This window comes from Callionymus lyra, chromosome 19 (genome assembly GCF_982586985.1).
Source record: "Callionymus lyra chromosome 19, fCalLyr1.hap1.1, whole genome shotgun sequence".
NCBI lineage: Eukaryota > Metazoa > Chordata > Actinopteri > Syngnathiformes > Callionymidae > Callionymus > Callionymus lyra.
Genome location: NC_141836.1, coordinates 17,613,317 through 17,633,043, shown reverse-complemented (window position 1 = coordinate 17,633,043; position 19,727 = coordinate 17,613,317). Strand labels below are relative to the sequence as shown.

General features: G+C 37.2%; 1 protein-coding gene across 6 annotated transcripts; it reads left to right on the top strand.

Moving 5' to 3' along the window:
- Window positions 1–773: 773 nt before the first annotated feature.
- On the top strand, window positions 774–17,849 carry LOC148059786 (deoxynucleoside triphosphate triphosphohydrolase SAMHD1-like). Of its 6 annotated transcripts, none has more exons than XR_015709348.1 (18): window positions 774–1,037; window positions 1,133–1,199; window positions 1,278–1,350; window positions 6,934–7,094; window positions 7,176–7,291; window positions 7,357–7,427; window positions 8,606–8,761; window positions 8,970–9,070; window positions 9,135–9,243; window positions 9,308–9,399; window positions 9,461–9,576; window positions 11,030–11,169; window positions 11,276–11,371; window positions 11,566–11,670; window positions 11,907–12,044; window positions 14,028–14,048; window positions 14,112–17,467; window positions 17,546–17,849. XR_015709348.1 is itself a non-coding variant. In XM_087780676.1 (16 exons), exons 1-16 carry the CDS (start codon window positions 872–874, stop codon window positions 14,028–14,030), a joined length of 1,710 nt encoding a protein of 569 aa, XP_087636802.1. In that variant the 5' UTR covers window positions 774–871; the 3' UTR covers window positions 14,031–17,508. The 6 variants fall into 6 exon arrangements, 3 of the variants coding, with proteins under 3 accessions (XP_087636802.1, XP_087636800.1, XP_087636801.1); XR_015709347.1 differs by having other exon boundaries at window positions 14,028–14,268; window positions 17,337–17,467; window positions 17,546–17,833; XR_015709346.1 differs by having other exon boundaries at window positions 14,028–17,467.
- Window positions 17,850–19,727: the final 1,878 nt, after the last annotated feature.

Genomic DNA, 19,727 nt, shown 5'->3' with positions numbered 1-19,727 from the left:
AAAAGTAATAAGAATTTCACAAAATTGAAGTGCATTTCCAAAATCACATTTAAATAGAGACTAAAAAATGAAAACGCTGGTGCTTGGTTCGTTGTTTTTATTGCTTATTATGTGTGTTGTCGTTATTAATTATTTTAATCTGTACTGGAACCAAAAATAATTCCTAGGATGCGTTTACAACACTCTGATATTTTTAAACAGCCTATATGATGATATCCCGAAACAAATTTGAAAACAAATATAATTTTAACTGACTTTGTAATAATCGCATGTTGACTTGACATGACTTTGTATTTCTAATTATTTTAATGATTAGACTTTAATGGGGGTTTTGGTTGTAAAATGATATGAATGAAACTCAACAGGTAATTAAAATAAAAAGTGTTTCTGGGGTTTAAATGCAATACAGATGCATGTTTATATGTATTTGTAGTTCGTCGATTCAGCAGAATATAAATGAGTTTATGACGTCATGGGTTAGGGCCCGCCCTTGATATAAATTGTACTGATAAGAACGACACACGCTCCGGAAGTTATAACAATATCTCAAAATAAAACATACACGTCAACAGAATATGAGTTTAAACCTACAACATAAAAAAAACTAAATTATTATTATTATTATAATATAATAATAATAATAATATAATTATTATCTCTTGGGAAGAGAGTAAAGTTTACGGTGCTGTTAAGTTGAACTCATTTTATTTGGAAAGAAATGTAGGGGAAGTTCTTTTCAATTTCTTTTCTGATGACAGAAAAACCCGGGTATTTAATCGTCAGCAAGTGAGCAGCGAGTATCTTCCATCCGACAACTTTGCTTTGAAACGAAGTCAAAGAGTTGTTTTTAATATTGTTTTTATCAGTCGAGATGAACAGTCGGAAACGATCGTTAGAGAGCGCGGGCATCGAAATGTACAATTTAGTAACACCGGATAAGAAGGTGTCACTGCCCGACTACACGCAATGGGGTGTCGAAGAGGTGTGTGAATACCTGCGAAGAGAGGATCTCGGAGAATGGGAAGACTTATTTCGAGGTGAGTGACTTATAAGTTCTACAGTTCGGTCTTCAGATTACTCGTATGATCCACGCATGCCCTGGAACGTTAGTCTTTTTGTGCTTGTGTCACAGAGCAGAAGATCACAGGAGTGGGGCTCAGATACATCGGTGAGCCTGAGTTGGAGAAACTTGGTATAAAGTAAGTATACACATGTACTGTAAATGTACGTGACCTCTCAACCTCATCATATGGAATTGGTGTTTGCTCTTATTTTAGAACCATTGGTGATCGCCTCAGGATCCGTCATAGTATACGAAAGCTCTGGCAGGTGGAGGTGCAATGCAACAAGGTATTTTTTTGTCATTCTATGAATAAAAAAGGACGTCACATAAAGATTATGTCGCACAATTACTAAATGTGTAAATAACATATCGCCTGCGGATCTAAAAACTATCCACCATGTGCTCAGATTTACTCTAATAATTTGATATCTGGGTATGAAAAGACTGGTCTTGAAAACGGTAAGTAAGGAGGCGAAAGAGATATCTGTGTAGTAGGGCTGCACGATTAATCGTTAAAAAAAAATCTCGATTCCTACTTATAGACGATCTCATTTCTAAATGACGACGAATATTAAAAATCAAAAATTGTATCGCATTTCGATCGGGGACGTCACCTGCATAAAAACAAGCGCTCCCCTTTCTCCCTCAACGAGTGGTGTCGGCGGAGATAACGTGAGCAGTTGAGAGTGTGAAGTATATCAGTGACATCATAATATTGAATGGTTGATTTTATTTTTTCAAATATTGAAAGGTTGAAATAATTTCAATTATTCAATATGTCATATTTCAATTTCAATTATTCAATATTTTTTAATTCTTAGCCTTTTAAATTCAATATTAAAAAGTGTAAGAATTTTTAATTCAATATTAAAGATGAATACAAAGAGAGTCAGTCTCACCACTTATGCACTACTGCAGGCGAGACAGTTCCTTCTTGTTAAGACATGAAAACAAACTGTTGCAATAGTCCAGACGAGAAGACACAAAGCTCCTGATCATGTTACTCGCTGAAACTGCGTCCACAAAGGTATGACGATAACCACTGTAACACAGACCCAGACAGTCCCACTTCATCCTTCAGTCTTCTCAGCAGAATCTGGTGATCAACTGTGTCAAAGGCTGAGGACAGATCCAAGAGAAACAGAACCGTGTATTGACCCGAATCAGCCAACATCATGATGTCACTGGACACTTTCAGTAAGGCTGTCTCCATAAAGTGATGTTTGCGGAAGCCAGACTGAAACTTCTCATGGATGTCGCTCTGATCCGGGAACAAAGACGGCTGCTTAGACATCACCTTCTCCAAGATCTTGGACAAGAAAGGGAGCATAGAAATAGGCCTGAAATTACTGAGGTCAGCCTGGCTTTTTGAGCAAAGGCTCCAAAATGGCATGGTTGAATGTATTTAAGTAACCCAGGCCCCAATTACATCAAACACTTTGATAAAGAGCCTACAAAGAAGGACGTCGGACAAGCAAGAGGAGGGTTTCATCTTGATCACCAGTGCAGAAATATCACCCAGAGATACAGCACTGAAGGAAGACCACGAGGTGGAGACAGGCTCAGTGACAGCAGGGTTTCCAAACAAAGGGGGAGATTTTCTTTTTGATCAATTTCATTTTCTCAATGAAAAACAATACATTGCATCACAGAAGACACGCGTGATTTGAGGAGCATGAGACACGAGAGAATTGATCGTGTCAAACAACACTCAGCTGCTACCAGTTTCCTGATGTAATCATATCTGGAAGTTTCCACATTCCTCAATGTGTGAAGACATCCGTTCCCTGAGGTGAGGTCTGCGCACTTCAAGTTTAGTGGACTTCCAGAGACAATCAGTCTTTCAAAGTCTCTTCAGACTCAGGAGATCTTCATTAAAAAAATTATACTTAAAAAAAATTTAATAAAAACTGGATACTTTTGAACATCTTGTTTACTCAAGTGAGGATCTGCTGTCACTGAAGTCAATGGCACGGGCTGGAAATCGCCACGGGATCCCGATCGAACTTCAGCGCCGGTAGTGTGGCTGTAGAGCAGGGAAGAGGCTAAAGGCTAAGCTAACGGACAATCGGAGAAGTCACAGACCATCAATCCCAACAATCAGGATGGGGAACGTCAATTCACTGACAAACAAGATCGACGAGCTGTCTGCCCTCAACAACCAGCGGATCTACCGAGAGAGCAGCTTGTTGATCTTCACAGAGTCGTGGCTCACTCAGCTGACTCCGGGCGCACACGTGGACCTGTGGGGTTTCAGCACCCCGAGAGCGGACAGAGACGCATTTGCGATTGTGGGAAGCGCCGAGGAGTAGGTCTGATCCTTTGCGTGAATAAACGCTGGTGTAGCCCGGGACACGTTACTCTGAAGAAAGTCTCATGTTGTCAAGATTTATAACTGTTGGCTGTCAGCATGCGTCCATATTATCTACTGCGTGAGTTCAGTCACGTTTTTACGTTCCTCCGAGCACTGCGGCTCCATCTGCCTGTGAGAAGATCCACACAATGACAGCTCGACTTCAGAATCAACATCCTGATGCGTTTATCATCATCTCTGGAGATTTTAATCATGCCAACCTGGACTCTACTCTGCCTACTTTCCACCTGGCGGTGGATTGTCCCACCAGGAATAACAGGATGATTGAAATTCTTTATTCCAACTTGAAGGATGCGTACAGAGCCAAACCTCTTCCTCCACTTGAAAGGTCTGATCATAACCTCGTCCAATTTCAGTCAAAGTACACTCCTCTGGTGCAGAGACAGACTGTGACCACTAAGACAATCAGAAAGTGGACACCATCAGAGACTGCTTTGACACCACAGACTGGGATGTGCTGCTGAAGTCTCATGGTGAGGACATCAAGGGACAGACACACTGTCTAACAGATTATTTAAATTTCTGCTTAGATGTTGTCGCCCCTGCTAAGACTGTCCGCTGTTACCCTAATAATAAACCGTGGGTTGCAAAAGAGGTCAAGGATGTCCTTAACAGGAAGAAAGTGGCTTTCAGGAGCAGGGACAGGGACGCCATGAGGTCAGCTCAGCAGGAGGTGAAGCGATGCCTGAGGGAGGCAAAGAACACCTACAGGAGGAGGTTGGAGGAGAAGCTGAGCGGGGAACAAATAAGAGAGGTCTGGGATGATGTTTAAACCATCACTGGACACAAGACCAAGGCTCTCTGACTGCAGTGGACATGGTGAAGGAGGCAAACTGTCTAAACAACTTTTTCAACAGGTTTGAGCAGGTCACCTTACCCTCACTGCTGCCATTCAGAACCTGCACCACCTTCTTGTGCACCACACAACCATTTCCCAGATTCACCTCACTCCAGGTACACGATGTACTTCGGAGGATTCGTACAGGGAAGGCTGCACCTCAGGGGACAGTTCTGGCCCCTCTCCTCTTCACCATCTACACTTCAGATTTCTGCTACAACTCAGAGCTGAGTCTCGTCCAGAAGTATACCGACGACACTGCCATTGTTGGATGCATCAGAGACAACAGCGAAGACGAGTATAGGAGTCTAATGCGTGACTTTGTGGACTGGAGTGAGAGGAACCACTTGCAGCTGAACACCTCAAAGAACAAGGAGCTGGTCTTGGACTTCGGGAGGTCCAGGACAAAGCCACGTCCAGTGTCTTGAGAGGCGACGAGGTGGAGATAGTTGATAACTATAAGTACCTCGGTGTGTGGCTGGACAGTAAACTCGACTGGTCCTGCAACACAGACCATGTGTATAAGAAAGTTCAGAGTAGACTGTACTGTCTGGGGAGGCTTCGATCATTTAACATCTGCAAGAAGCTCCTCTGCATGTTCTACCAGTCTGTAGTGGCCAGTGTCGTGTTCTATGCTGTAGTGTGTTGGGGTGGAAATGTGTCCAAGAGGAGTGTCAACAGGTTGGACAGATTGATCAGGAGGGCTGGCTCTGTGGTTGGAATGAAGCTGGACTCACTACTGACAGTTGCTGAGAGGAGATCACTGAACAAACTACTGTCCATCATGGATGATGACAGTCATCCTCTCAACACTGTCATCAGTGAGCAGAGAAGCAGAATGAGTGCACAAATGCTCATTGAAGTCCAGGTTAAACAATACAAGAGAATGATCACACAGATGGACATCATGTACAGATACATTTGAAATGTCCAGGCTAAGAGTAAAAACTAAGTCTAAAATGTGGCCTTTTTGATGAGTGGGTTCAGAAACATATTGCTCAAAATTAAAGGATTCTTTTAAAGTTAAAAGTTCTTTAGCAGAGCAAGCTGTGACGTCATCAACATGAAGATTAAAGTCTCCAAGAATAGGAACAGATTCCATTTGAATAATGGAAGATAAGAAGTCACTAAAGTCTTTCAAGAAAACCGCCACAGGACCAGGCGGACGGTAGCTGCGTGTCTCATCCTGACCTCCGTGTCGATATGACGAAGCTCTAAAAGCCAAGAAAACGACAGGAGAAAATCCCTCCCGGTCAACCAACCAGATATTTATAGAAGGAACCTTAATTAATTATGTTAATTATTATTGTTAGAATTATTCAAAGGTTGTGTAGAAAAGATGAGAATTCATTGTCTTTTGTTCAATAAAAAGCAATAAATATTTATATTGGGGAAAATAAATCCGAGAGAATGTGTCCTAAGTTTTGATTGTTGTACCAGATAATCTTGTAATCTACATTTTTATCAATTCACTAATATCGCTGATTCCAGACTCAAGTCTCATTTTTACTTCGTCCACAAGAAATTCCTTCATTCAGAGAAAGAACCTGTTCTTACATCTTATTACCAAGGTGTTATACACTTATGTTGAATGACAGTGAAATATGTATTTACCTGATTATACATCTAAATTACATTGCTTGTGTTACAGAACATTTTCATTTTGTGTCCAACTTTTGCATAGCAATGAAGCATTTTGTATAATTGAATATAAGGTTTGTGTTTGAACTATAGTCTATCGTCTTGCCTGTAGGCAAAGGTGTTTCTTACTCTGGGGCAGATTTAAAACAGCCAAGTTAACGTAAACTAGAAAAATCTAAACTTGTTATTCAACATACTGTATGTATATATAGTCATTAAAGCATTTGTTTTTAAATGATCTATTTGTTTCACAGTCGACTGAAAAAAAATAAGTTGAAGAATAAGAAGCTCTGTATTCCTTGACGTCTTGTTACTAAAAAAGTGTTGTACATTTATGTTGAATGTAGGTATTTACCGGATTATACATTTTAATGACATCATTTGTGTTACAGTTCAGGTTTTGGGGACAGTTTGATTTGTGTGCATATTTGTTTATACAAATACTAACTGAAATACCCAGTACAAGGTATAGAAAATAAATTTGAAAACCAAACAACCTAGAAACACTGAAAAAGGATGAGGGGAGAGAAGAGAGTGAGTTCAGGCGTATTAAAGGCCTTTAAATTGACAAAAAGAAGATGAAATTCTGTATATCTGATCAGTATAGTAAATGTTTATACATTTCCGTGGGGGTCTTTTACACAAAAGCAGCTGATAATTCTGGAAACATTTCTTATACATTATGTTATTATACATGGTTAAAATATGCATCTATCAAAACATTTTCTTCACATTTTGAAGCAACAAACGTCTTTGTGGTGATCCTGTCGTTTCATTGTCTATTTTTATCCTTTGGCTTTGGGGTTAGGAGTTATTCCATGACATGCAAGTCAGTGCAAAACCTTCTGTTTAGATCAGCCCTGCTGCTGTCTCAAAGCTCACGTTTACTAAAGGGCAACAAAGCTTTGTAATTTGTGAAATATATAGAAATATAGAAAATAATAACAAACTGTATCTCCACTGCATTCTCTTTGTTCAACTGCTGCCGTTTACTCTCCGTCCCTTTTTTTTGTTCAGGTCTTTAATGATCCAATTCATGGGAGTCTTGCACTGCACCCACTTCTTGTTAAAATCATCGACACAGCACAGTTCCAAAGACTACGAAACATCAAGCAGTTGGGAGGAAACTATTTTGTCTATCCCGGAGCTTCACACAACCGGTTTGAACACTCCATCGGGTAATCCTTCGTTTTTGGCTTAATGCATCTGATTATGATCAAAGGATTCTCACTTTATACTCAAAATTATTCTATTTTCAGAGTGGCTCATTTGGCTGAAGAATTTGTGCAAGCTCTGAATGAACGACAGCCTGAACTTCTCATCTCCAGGAGAGACATCCTTTGTTTGCAGATCGCTGGCCTCTGTCATGATCTGGGTAAGATTGAGGATCACAAGTATTTTAAAGGAATTGATCTAAAGAGTTGGTCTTTTCTCCATTAGGACATGGGCCATTTTCTCACATGTTTGAAGGGAGGTTCATACCAAAAGCTCGGCCCAGCTGTGGGTGGAAGGTAAATCAACAATATTTTTTTTAGTTAAGGGTATCATTAGCTAGCTGTGGAAAGTTACTAGAGTTTGATCTTGTAGAGAGAATCTGTTTATCAGATTGTAGAGAGCCTAGCTGGCACAATCGAGAGATGGTTTTGTCTTTCTCAGTGTGATCTGACCTGCTGATCACATCAATTTATAAAGAAAGGCAATGATTATTTAATATGAATTAAATATGAAAGATTATAAGTTAATCAGGTGATTATTTAGAATGTGTGTTAAATCTAGATGATTGATTACAGTAAAGTTTTCATATCTTTACTATCTTCAATTTCATTAAAATTGTACAATACCGCATATCAGAGAATAAGATTGAATATTTGCACGTCATCTCGCAAATGTCAGGTTGAAGATGACATGCCTGCATACATTACACGTTTTAAAGAAAAATGCAGTCTGTAGAGAGAGTCACTGTAACATGTGACAAAAGGACATCACTTTCAACTTTCCTAAACAAGAATCTGACTTTCACAAAGTAAGAACAAAGTCACAGGACTTGGCTTTTTTTGTTCATGTTGAATTATTACACAAATTTTGGTGTTACACTTGCAGATTAAAGAGTTTAATATTTTTCAGTTTTCTTAACATTAGAAACACACCAGACTGTCATTATGGGTTATATACATGCACGTTTTAACATAGTTAAGTCCTTTTCATTATTAAAGTTCATATTATGAATTGAATCAAACTTGATCAATTTAGAACTTTATGAATCAATCTAATGGATTTAGGAAACTGGCCATAATACTTAGCCCTGGATATCATTGTTTTATTTTGGTGCAACAACTGCACCTGTAAAAGTATGTTAAAATAAATTGGAAATAACAGTGAGACTTTCTTGACTTGTTAGAAATCAATCCAATCTAACAAACAAAAAAACTTTTGTAGGAAGTTGTTTTTTAAGTGCAAGTAAATTGATAGCTAATGTGGTACAATATTGCTTTCAAAGTGTGGATGTGTGATGATGCATAAAGAAATGCAGTGTGCACATGGCTGTATCTGATAAGCCCTACACAGTTATTTCATGAGTTAAAAGAACAAGCGTGATAAGATAGTGTTAAAATGATTCTTATTTTTTTTAAGCAAGTAATTTCTCTTTTGAACCAAGAGACTTCCCTAAATACAAAACCCTGTGTTGCAGCATGAAACTGCCTCCCTCAGCATGTTTGAATATCTGGTGAATGACAATAAACTGGAGCCTGTCATGGAGAAATATGGCCTGGTGCTTTCTGAAGACTTGGACTTTATCAAAGAACTGATAGCAGGACCTGGGAATATTAATCAAGCTCAGGGTCAGGTAGGTGTCACTCTTGAGTTGTGAAGACAATAGTTTTGATTTTAGGCAGCTTGTGAGTTTGGTATTGAGTAATACATAATGTGATCAAGAATACGCACAATAGCTTGGTTTCCTCATCAAGTTTAAACTTCAAAGTCGTTTAATTATGTCACTCCTGTTAGACCATTAAAGTGCAGAATTAATGTCTAATGTGCTGTCGCTGCTATAGTGGCCCTATAAAGGTCGCCCAGAGAGCAAGTCCTTCTTATATGAGATCGTGGCCAACAAGAGAAATGGCATTGACGTGGACAAGTGGGATTACTTTGCCAGGTTTGGATCCGTTTGGCACCATCTTTAAGCGCTTCCTATAATAATGTGCTGTATCTCACCTCAGAGACTGTCATCACCTGGGCATCCAGAACAACTTTGACTGCAAACGTTTTTTGAAGTTTGCACGAGTGATTGATGTGGATGGGCAAAAACAAATCTGCACCAGAGATAAGGTAAACTTATTAAATTATCATTGATTAATTGTCATGGCTGAAATATGTTTATTTTTGTGAGCAGGAGGATGGAAATGTTTATGGCATGTTTCAAACAAGAAATGGCCTTCACAGAAGAGCCTACCAGCACACAGTGGGATGCATAATCGAGTACATGTAAGCAGCCTCTTGTATGATTTATCCCTCAGCACAAAGTAACTATATGGTATTTGTGCAGGATCACTGAGGCTTTTTTGAAGGCGGATAAGCACATCAAAGTGGAAGGCTCACAAGGAAAAATGTTTTCCCTATCTGCATCCATAGACAACATGGAGGCCTACACCAAAGTGACGGGTTAGTTTGTTCATTAGATCATTAGATAGATCGATACTTTATTAATCCCCTGAAGGAGACATTCTGTTGTCCAGCAGCAATAACACATCCATCCATACAAACATCAATAAATGCATACAAAACATAAACAAATACTTAATTCAAAGGTTGCTAGCAAAAAGTAAAAGTGCATGTTTAAGAAAGAGATCTGTTAGATCTTATAGCAGAAGGAACAAAGGGAGTCTTAAAACGTTCAGATCTAGAGTGCATGGAGAGGAGCCTGTTGCTGCAGTTACTCTTCTGCACCGTTATGTTTTCAATGGGAAGATTCCAAGAAATTTGCTGGTAACTTGAATTAATACATAAATATCTGAACATTAGTTGGGCATATGATGTTCATATTTTAATTCATTTGCATAATGTATTCCTAATTAGCATAATCAATTAGATATTTTCATGATTTATGCAGGGTTCGATTTTCACTGTTTTATGGCCATATAAACACATTTACCCATGTAAAAGTTTCCTGTTAAGAGAATATCTTAAGTAAGTAACTCAATAAATAGCACAACAACTATGCATTTGACATGCATTTAGATATATTACATGGAAATATATACATATATACATTCGTTTGACTGTCTAACCAACTCTACCAAGCTATTTACAATTTGACTTGTTAAACATTCCTAATCATGTCTTTTCCTTTTTTCCTACAGGTTACTCAAGAAAGACAATTAAGTCATCTTTCCACAAACATGCCTGTACTGCAGAAGACTTGCAAACTAACAAATATAACGCTGTACACCATTAGCACATATTCCGTATCCACAATAGCTGCTCCATACAATGCATGTCAACATTGGAGTTGCTTCCTGAAAGCTTTTCCAGCCTGTTCTTCCTCATTACTAACATATTGAACATCACTAACTTGTATACCCCTCCTACACTTGTAATCGAAGATTATGACACTATAAGTGTTACATTAGATCGGTTAAACTGCCATTAATCTCCGTCGAAGACTTCCTGTCAGAGCCCCGCGCACGCCTGCGCGTATACGCTAATGAGGCGGTGCGCATGAGAAGCGCGGACGAAGTGATGTTTCGTGATTCGAGCGGAGGAAGCGAAGTGAGCGAAGGTGTAGAAGAAGAAGAAGAAGAAGTGAGCGAGGAGGACCAGAGGACGCGCTTGTGCAAATAATCTTGTAAACCCTCGGCCGTAATCTCGCACCAAACCACACAAACTATACATCAACTTGTTCCTAATGATGTATATTTTAACATATATATTTCGTGGATTGCTAAAACCTTTCTTGACACATGCTCACTTTGGTGTCATAGTACCTTTTAGTTCTTCCCTTCAAACTTCTTTTTTTTTTTGTCCAAAATTCTGGTTTTATATTTTGAATGAATCGATGTAAAGGGAACAAGGGAATGAGTTCAGATCTGTAACTGGTTTATGTTTACTATTCCAGACCATGTATTTGAGCAAATCCTTCACTCTTCCTCACCGGAGCTCCATGAAGCGAGAGAGATTCTCCGCAACATAGTTTGCCGCCGCCTCTACAAATGTTTGGGCCAAACTCGGCCAAAAGAAAAGTTGGTTGTTACAGAGGTAAGTTTGCACTCTCATTTTTATCCAGTTTTATATGCATGAATCTGTTGTTGCCCTAAAGGTGTAACATGATGTAACAGAACATGATTTATTACTCTTGTTCTAGAGCCAAATTGAAGAGTGGAAGGAAGAATTGTCAGAATCTATGCCTCAAAGCCAATCCCTGGACATCAAGCTGGCCCCAGATGAGTTTGTTGTTCTGGTACGATTTTCAGAAGCTGTATCACTATAAATTGTTATAGATCAATATCTAATATATTATTATTGGCCATCAATCCGGTGTATGAGCTAAATCCTTTTCTTGTTTTTTGTTGTTGTTGCTTGCCAAATGAATCACTCTCTGTTTCTTCTTGTAAAATATCTTTATTATATTCGTTTTACCATCTTTTACTACAGGTGTCTGTCATGGACTATGGCATGAAAGATAAGAACCCTATCGACAATGTTAGATTCTACTCCAAGGACGATCCATCTACCGGCTTTAAGATAGACAAAAACCAGGTGAGTACAAACTTCCTCTTCAGAATGTGTTGCACTTTATGTGTTGTTTATTTTTTCACCACCAGAAAGTTGACTGTGTTGCAGTTTTCGACTGCCATATTTTTATTCGTATTCTTATTATTTATAATTGTAAACAAAACCTGTTTTTAATGGAAAGATTATGATTCCTTGGTTGCAATTTTTTTACTTTATTAACATTTCTGCTGATACTAATTTCAAATTGTTGCCCTCTCCAGGTGTCTCAACTACTTCCTGAACGATTTGCAGAGCAACTCATTCGGGTTTATTGTAAGAAAACGGATCCTGACAGCATGAAGGTTGCTAAGAAGCACTTTGTCCAATGGTGCAAGAACCACAACTTCTCCAAACCGAAGGTACATTCGACTTCTTTAGAAGTGCCATGCTTATCACATTAAATCTCATAAGGCACTGCAACAGTCAAAGGTTTACAAACATTTGTTGCAAATACATGGCAGGATAAATTTGAATTTGAAAGACATGATCACCTTGGCCAGTTCTTTAAAAGAGAAAATGTTACAATAGGAATACACAATAATGAATCTATTTCCAACAGAGTTCTGACATCATTGCACCTGAGTTGATTCCTCTTAAATAGAATGTGAGAAACCCGGAGAGGATAAAGTTGGCTGATCAAGTGGAGCGAAAAAGCTTTTTAAATAAGCACAAAGACATCTAAAATATGTTGCATGTGAGATTTAATACGGAAAGATATATATATATATATATATATATATATATATATATATACAGTATATTGGTTGGCTATTAAGAAGAAGTGCTGGTTATTCTGTAGACCTGACTGGTGTGTTTTACTAAATTATTGTATCATTCAATTTGTGTGTTTCAAGGGTTTAGAGCTACATTAAGTTAAATATTGGTTTCAATGTTATCCTTTCTTCTCAGGTTTGCACAAGCATCTGTTTGTCAGGTGCCAAGTTGCAAGTTAAGTTTTCAATATAATGATTTTATTTAAGTGTGCAAGCTTATCATTTTACATTTTTTGCAAAGATGGATAATATATATATTGATAAGCTATTGAGAAAATGTTCTGGTTGTGGAGCTAAATCCTTTTACCAAATAATTTTTACTATATGAAATATTCTTTTTTTTTTACATTTAAATCATTGGGTTTTGTGGATTTTATAATTCAGTGTCGCATCATTGTTTATTAAATTATATTGCACTACAAGCATAAGTCTGTCAGAATAGTTTTAACTTATTTCATTCAGATGTGCATGCGTGATTTCTTGGGAATTTAGTTTTTACACTAAAAAACCTGGTTTGGTCTGTTTTTTTATTCTTTTTAAGTTGTTTGATGTGGTTTTTCTGTGTAATGAATATTCCTACAAAGACCGTAAAATAAAATCATGTAAATCTCAGAGAATATTTTAACAATTTGGAATATAATTGAATAAAATGTGTTTGTCTTTTTTTTCGTATCTTGAGAGAACTCTTTTTTATTAAGCAACCACAAACTCGACAAACACAAGTTGCATTTTCAGTCCAAACATTATCTCATTATGATTCTGTTAGATTCATGTTTTGCATGATTGTTTTGGGAGTCATCAAAATCAGCCTTGTGCTGTATCAACGTTTCAACATGGTCAGAAACTATTGTAAACATGACACGGGAAATGTTGTCGTGGCAATAAAGAATTAAATTAAAAACAAATTAATAAAAATACAATAAAATAAGAGGCATTAAAATTAAAAAACATGAATAATAAATTAAAAAAATACAATTTGTGTTCATCATGGCTAGTTTTCAGCTTATTGTTGTTGTGGTACATAGATAGTTGGCACTTTATTGATCACCTTAAATAAAATGTACCAGTTAACTTGACCCAGACTAGCAAAATATACCCTCATACTATATTTTAAGACACTGGTGTCAGGATATTTAACTCTCTACTTTAAATATCCTGATGCTAATCCGTTGTGTGTTTTTCTTCTCGTGTGTTTTATTTTATTTTATTCTATTTTATTTTGTTAATAGTGTTAAATTTCTAATATTGTAAATAATTTGTATATTTTTAAGATCATTTTTTTTTTATTATTATCTCTTATTATTTCTTTTTTCCTTGCACTTTATTTTTTTCAACTGTGCTGTTGTAAAAGTGCGTTTCCCCTCTGGGGATGAATAAACATTTTCTATTCTATTCTATTCTATTCTGTTTTCAGCATTCCAGTATAATATATAGATTGTACTGCGTCTTTGTATTCTATCAGTTTGCCGATTATCTAAATAATTTAAAAATAATTATATGCACGAACGTTGTTTTTTTTTTTGCAGCAAATGTATTTACTTTTCCATTTTGTTTGGATTTTTCTTGCAGTAACTAGTCTTGAACACAAGGGTGAGCCATAATGCTGCTCAACGCCACAATGTCAACCGTTTCATCGCCCTCTTAACTCCTCAGTATGAAGATGCAAGTATGAGGATCAGCACCGCTAAATCTGAGACCTTGGTTGGGAGTGATTGAAAAATAAGATGCTGCCATGATGGACTCAAGAGTTTTTGTTTTAAGTTTGCACGAGTAATAGTTGTGGATAGACGGAAACAAATCTGCATTAGAGGTACAGTTACTTTATCCTTATAATTATTAAGATATGCTGGTATAAGTGGTACTTTGGGAGCATGAGGTGCACAATGTTTATGAAATGTTCCAAACAAGAAAAAGCCTGTACATGTTGGCAACTTCATTAGGTAGCAGTTCAAAGTTATTGGATATGTGTGCAGGATCACAAAAGCCTTTCTGAAGGAAGACAAGCACATCCAAGCAGAAGACTCCAAACAAATAATGTTTTCCCTCTTTGAATCCATAGACAACATGGAGGCCTACACCAAATTGGCAGCTTTGTTTTTCTACATCTAAAACTATAAAATATATTAAGATGACATTTGTATACACTACACAGTCCCTACTTGCATTTTATGTTATTTCATTTATTTTGAAGTGTTCTTTAAAAATGAACCATGGGCAGACTTATTTTGGCAATGGCTTTCAGAACAAAGAGTTTAAATTTTATATCATATGGGTTTTACCTTGCAATGGGGATAAATGGCAGTAACAAGAATAAGAGCGAGCTAAAGGCTTTAGAAAGTATTTAAACGAAGCCTTTGAGGCTGTGGTAATATTGAGGTATATATATTTCCTAAAAATAGATGCATACAAAATCCCCAGAAATACATTACATGTAAAAATGTAAGGAAATAATTGTACATTTGCTACCAAGATGGATACTTTTTTGTTTTTTGGTGTGTTCTTTTTTTGTCTTTTTTACCAGGGGAGAATCATATTTGGACCAAAAGTAATTTCCTCTAGAGTTCAAAGCCAATTTTGGGAGCAGAGAGAGAGATAATAACAAAACATGTACATTTAACAGCACACATTTGCTCTCTAAAGCAAATAACTGTAGCAAATAAAAGGTCGCTGTTTTATGCCCATTACAGTAATGCAAGCTGTTAATTATCCACATTATCCCGTAAATGAGTTAATATTGTTCATGGCCAGGGCAGAGGGTACTGCTGAGATGTAAAACTGATATGTGGTCATTTGTAGACATACCCAGCACCCCTACGCTTGGTTCCCAGCACAAGAAGTGATAAGAATAGAATCAGACAAAACAAGGATTGTAGCAGCATCAACAATAATGCAGACACCGCACCTATCTTTGGTGATGGAAAGAGAGCTAAGCCAAAAAGCAAAGTGTTGCTCCCACTTTTCCTTTCTCTTCGATGATTGCGCTCACAAAGAGCTATCTCTGCATAAATTGAGCACATCCTTTCTTTACAACAACTTCATCTAAACGCACAGTGTTGACTTTACTCCAGGAAAGTTTGCAGGAAAAATAGTCCACAGTTTTATCCAAATTATTCAAATTTGGAATTCAAACAGTTCAATCAATGTCCATTGTCCAACTTATCTCCACCACATGATATCAAAGGCTTGTACTCCAGTGTAGATGCTGCACATACTTGTTGTTCTGGTTATTGGCTACAGGCCTCGTCTTGTCAGGAACAGATTTTCTACTCCTATAGTTGCTATTTCAAAGCTGCCAGTGAGTTGCAGGAGTGTACGGTTTCTCACACTGAAGACCATGAGACATATTCCATTGAAGTCCATTTATTTTCCATTGAAGCAAAGAAAAATATGAACATATGCTAAAGCTATCCATTCAGTTTTATCTTGCCATTTAGGCTATATATACTTTATTGAATATTTTGATTGTTTAAGTGCTTTGGGACCCTGGTCTGGAAAAGCGCTATATAAATAAAAATTACTCACTTGCTTACATTACAGTTGTCCTAGTTGACAGGTAGAAAATCTGTGTTCTCCCACACCTGCACTTAACTCGTCAAGCCTGCTCAACTTAGGGGTCCATATAAAATATATTTTTAATGTATTTTTAATGGTTTTATCTTCTTATTAAGCTTTTACTCAAATAACTATTTATATTTTAAACTTAGAAATGGTTTTTACTTAGAATTAGCTTTCATCTTTTAACCAAAATATTTAACGTTTAACGTTTGATTTTACTCTCCGAGTACTGCTCTCAAAATTATATTGTACATGCATGTGTTTTTTTTTTTTAAATGTAATTATATGACCCTTTACATCATGGCCAGGGGACTACAGACGGAAACTATCATTTTTGTAGCATTCAAAGAACGTAGCTTGTCGACGTCAACAGCTGACTCAGGAATTTTGATGGCGGACGAACACAGATAATTAAGAGCATTTAGTACAAAGAGTTAATATCACAATCAGACTTCTTGTTAAGGACAGTTTGGTAAATGCACATTTTGATCTGCACACATGCTAGACTGTTCAAAGATTTTTTTGCATATTGTGGAACACATTTAAAGAGTAAATAAGTAAGTAATTTTGATATCATGATATCTGATAATAAAAAGGAACTTTCATAGCAGATATGGCCCTTACCTATGTGTAAAACATTTTTTAATAAATGTAACTCCTTTCAAGTAATACAAACGGCAAAAATAAACAATTTACAAATTTTACCAACTAAAACAAAAAATGTTTTAACAAGAAATGGGGAAGAGGTTTTGTGAGGAAAACTCAACCAACATTTATAATGAAATGTGTTAAATATTTCCTTGGTTGTAATTTGATATACATCTTCAATATCTCTAAACAATATCTCTAAATAGAACAAAGACATGAACGGAAATAGTGTCTCAACCTAAAAAATAGTCTAAATAATTCAAATACTTTGAATTAAATGTGACTTTTTACTTCATAATAACTGGTTGAGTTTGAAACATGGTACTTATTTGGAGAACTGTGGAGAAGACTAAGGAGGTCATTGTGGACTTCAGGAGAGTGCACACCCAGCATCTACCACTAACCATCGACAGAGCTGCAGTGGAGAGGGTGAGCAGCACCAAGTTCCTGGGTGTGCACATCTCTGAAGATCTGTCCTGGAGCCACAATACAGCATCACTGGCCAAAAAAGCCCACCAGCGCCTGTACTTCCTCCGCAGACTGAGGAGAGCGAGAGCCCCACCACCCATGATGCTCAGCTTCTACAGAGGCACCATCAAGAGCATCATGTCAAGCTGTTATGACAAGACTTACAAGTCATAGCTGCTGTTCACTTTCCACTTTTACTTTTTTCAGGCCTAAAATGATCCTATTCATGTGCATATTGAATTGCACCCGCTTCTCGTTAAAATCATCGACGCAACACAGTTCCAAAGACTTGTTGTCTTGCCTTGAACATCACACAACCGGTTTAAACACTCCATCAGGTAATCCTTTGTTTTTGGGTTAGTGCATCTGATTATAATCATCAAAGATCACATTGATGAGATAGACTTTGTTTGCAGATCGATGGCTATGTATGGATCGTGGTGATTACAGACTTTAGACTCCTGATTGGTTCAACTATATGTGCTTGACTGGTTGGATCCAAAACCTGCACCATCTCAGTCCTTTGAGGACGAGTTTGAGACCCCAGTGCAGAGGACTTATAGTTATGGGAAGCAAAAAAAAAAAAAAAAAAAGATGTTTTAATTTACAAAATGTTATTTGGGCCTTGTCTCAGGTTGAGCAATCCATGACAAACTTGGTTGATGCATGAAATTGGCACTTGTCTGATGACGCATCCCTGCACGTCGCCAATATAATGTTTGGGGATACGTGTTAATAAACACTGATTTAACACAGTTTTGGGATATTTATATAAAGGGATAAAGGTTTAATGTTTTTAAGTGTCATATTTAATTTTGTTGATGTGAATACCTTTATTATCTTCACTATACCGTCCTTGCAGAGAGGAGATCTCTGGACAAACTACTGTCCATCATGGATGATGACTGTCATCCTCTGAACACGGTCATCAGTGAGCAGAGAAGCAGATGGAGTGCACGAATGCTCCTCCACAGATGCAACACTAATAGACTCAGGGACTCATTCATTCCTCGTGCTATTAGACTGTTTAATTCTGAGTTTGGGGGCAGGAGTGGAGCGAAAAGATGATTCTATTCTGTGTTAATCTTTGGATCCTTTGTGTTTGTCATATTTTCTTTGATCTATGTTCTTTATACTTGGATTTTTTGTCATTTGTCTTTTTGTTATTTCTTTTTCACTTTGCACAATTTCCTGAGGGAGACCTCCAGCGGGATCAATAAACGTTAATCTATACATCTATCTATCTATCTATATGAAACCGCAATTAAAAGCTACCTGGTGATGAAGAAAGTACTCTGTTGCACTGAAGGCAGCTAGCAACGGGTGCTTGTTGCTGCAAGCTTTTCCTATTTTGTGTTTTGCTCAGTCGCTGAATGGGAATGGGTCCGCTGGTGGTGCTCTCCATTGAGTCTGAAACACACAGGAAGATAAGGAGGATTTTTATATACCTCACCAACCATAAACCCCACCACACATCACTCTCCGACACATACATAATGCAGTGTGCACGTGGCTGTGTCTGATAATGCCTACATAGTTATTACATAATGCTACAGAGACAAACGTGATAAGACTAGTGTTACAAAGGTTGTTTTTTTAAGTGAGTCATTTTGCTTTCATTTCACTTTTGAACCAAGAGACTTCCCTAAATCAAAACTCTGGATAGCAGCATGAAACTTCCTCCCTCAGCATGTGAACAATGTGATCAATAAGACGTGTTGCACAAAAGGTTGGTTTCCTCCAAAAATTCAAATTGCAATGTGCTGTTGCAGCTATAGTGGTCCTATAAAGGTCGCCCGGAGAGCAAGTACTTCCTCTATGAGATCGTGGCCAACAAGAAAAATGGCATTGAAGTTTGATTACTTTGGATCCGTTTGTTCCCATCAAGCGCCATCTTTAAACACTTCCCATGTTGATTTGCTGCATCTCATCTTAGAGACTGTCATCACCTGGGCATCAAGAACAACATTGATAGCTAATGTTTTTTTTTAATTTTGTACGCGTGATAGTTGTGGAAAGACAGAAACAAATCTGCATTAGAGATAAGGTACAGTTACTTTATCCTTATGATTATTAAGATATGCTGGTATAACCAACCCTGTATATGCAGTACAGGAGCACCTCAGGGGACAGTATTGGCCCCTCTCCTCTTCACCATATATAGTTCTATATATACTTACTAGACTTCTGCTACAACTCCTAGCGGAGTCTCATCCAGAAGTATGCTTTAGAAAGTATTTAAACAACAGTTTGAGGCTGTGGTAATACAATTATTCTTCCTCACTTTGCCTAAAATATTTCCTAAAAATGGATACACACAAAATCCACAGAAATACATTACATGTGAAAAACATGTAAAAATGTAAGGAAGTAATTTTACATTTGCTACAACGATTGATAATATATGTATTGGTAAACTATTGAGATATTGTTCTGGTTGTGGAGCTAAAGCGTTTTACAAAAAATCATTTTTACTATCCAAAATACTTTTTACATTTACATTTTTGGCTTTGTGGATTTTATTGTTCAGTGTCACGTCATTGTTTATTAAATTATATTGCACTTTTAAATTATTGAATTAAAATTTGACCCTTTCTA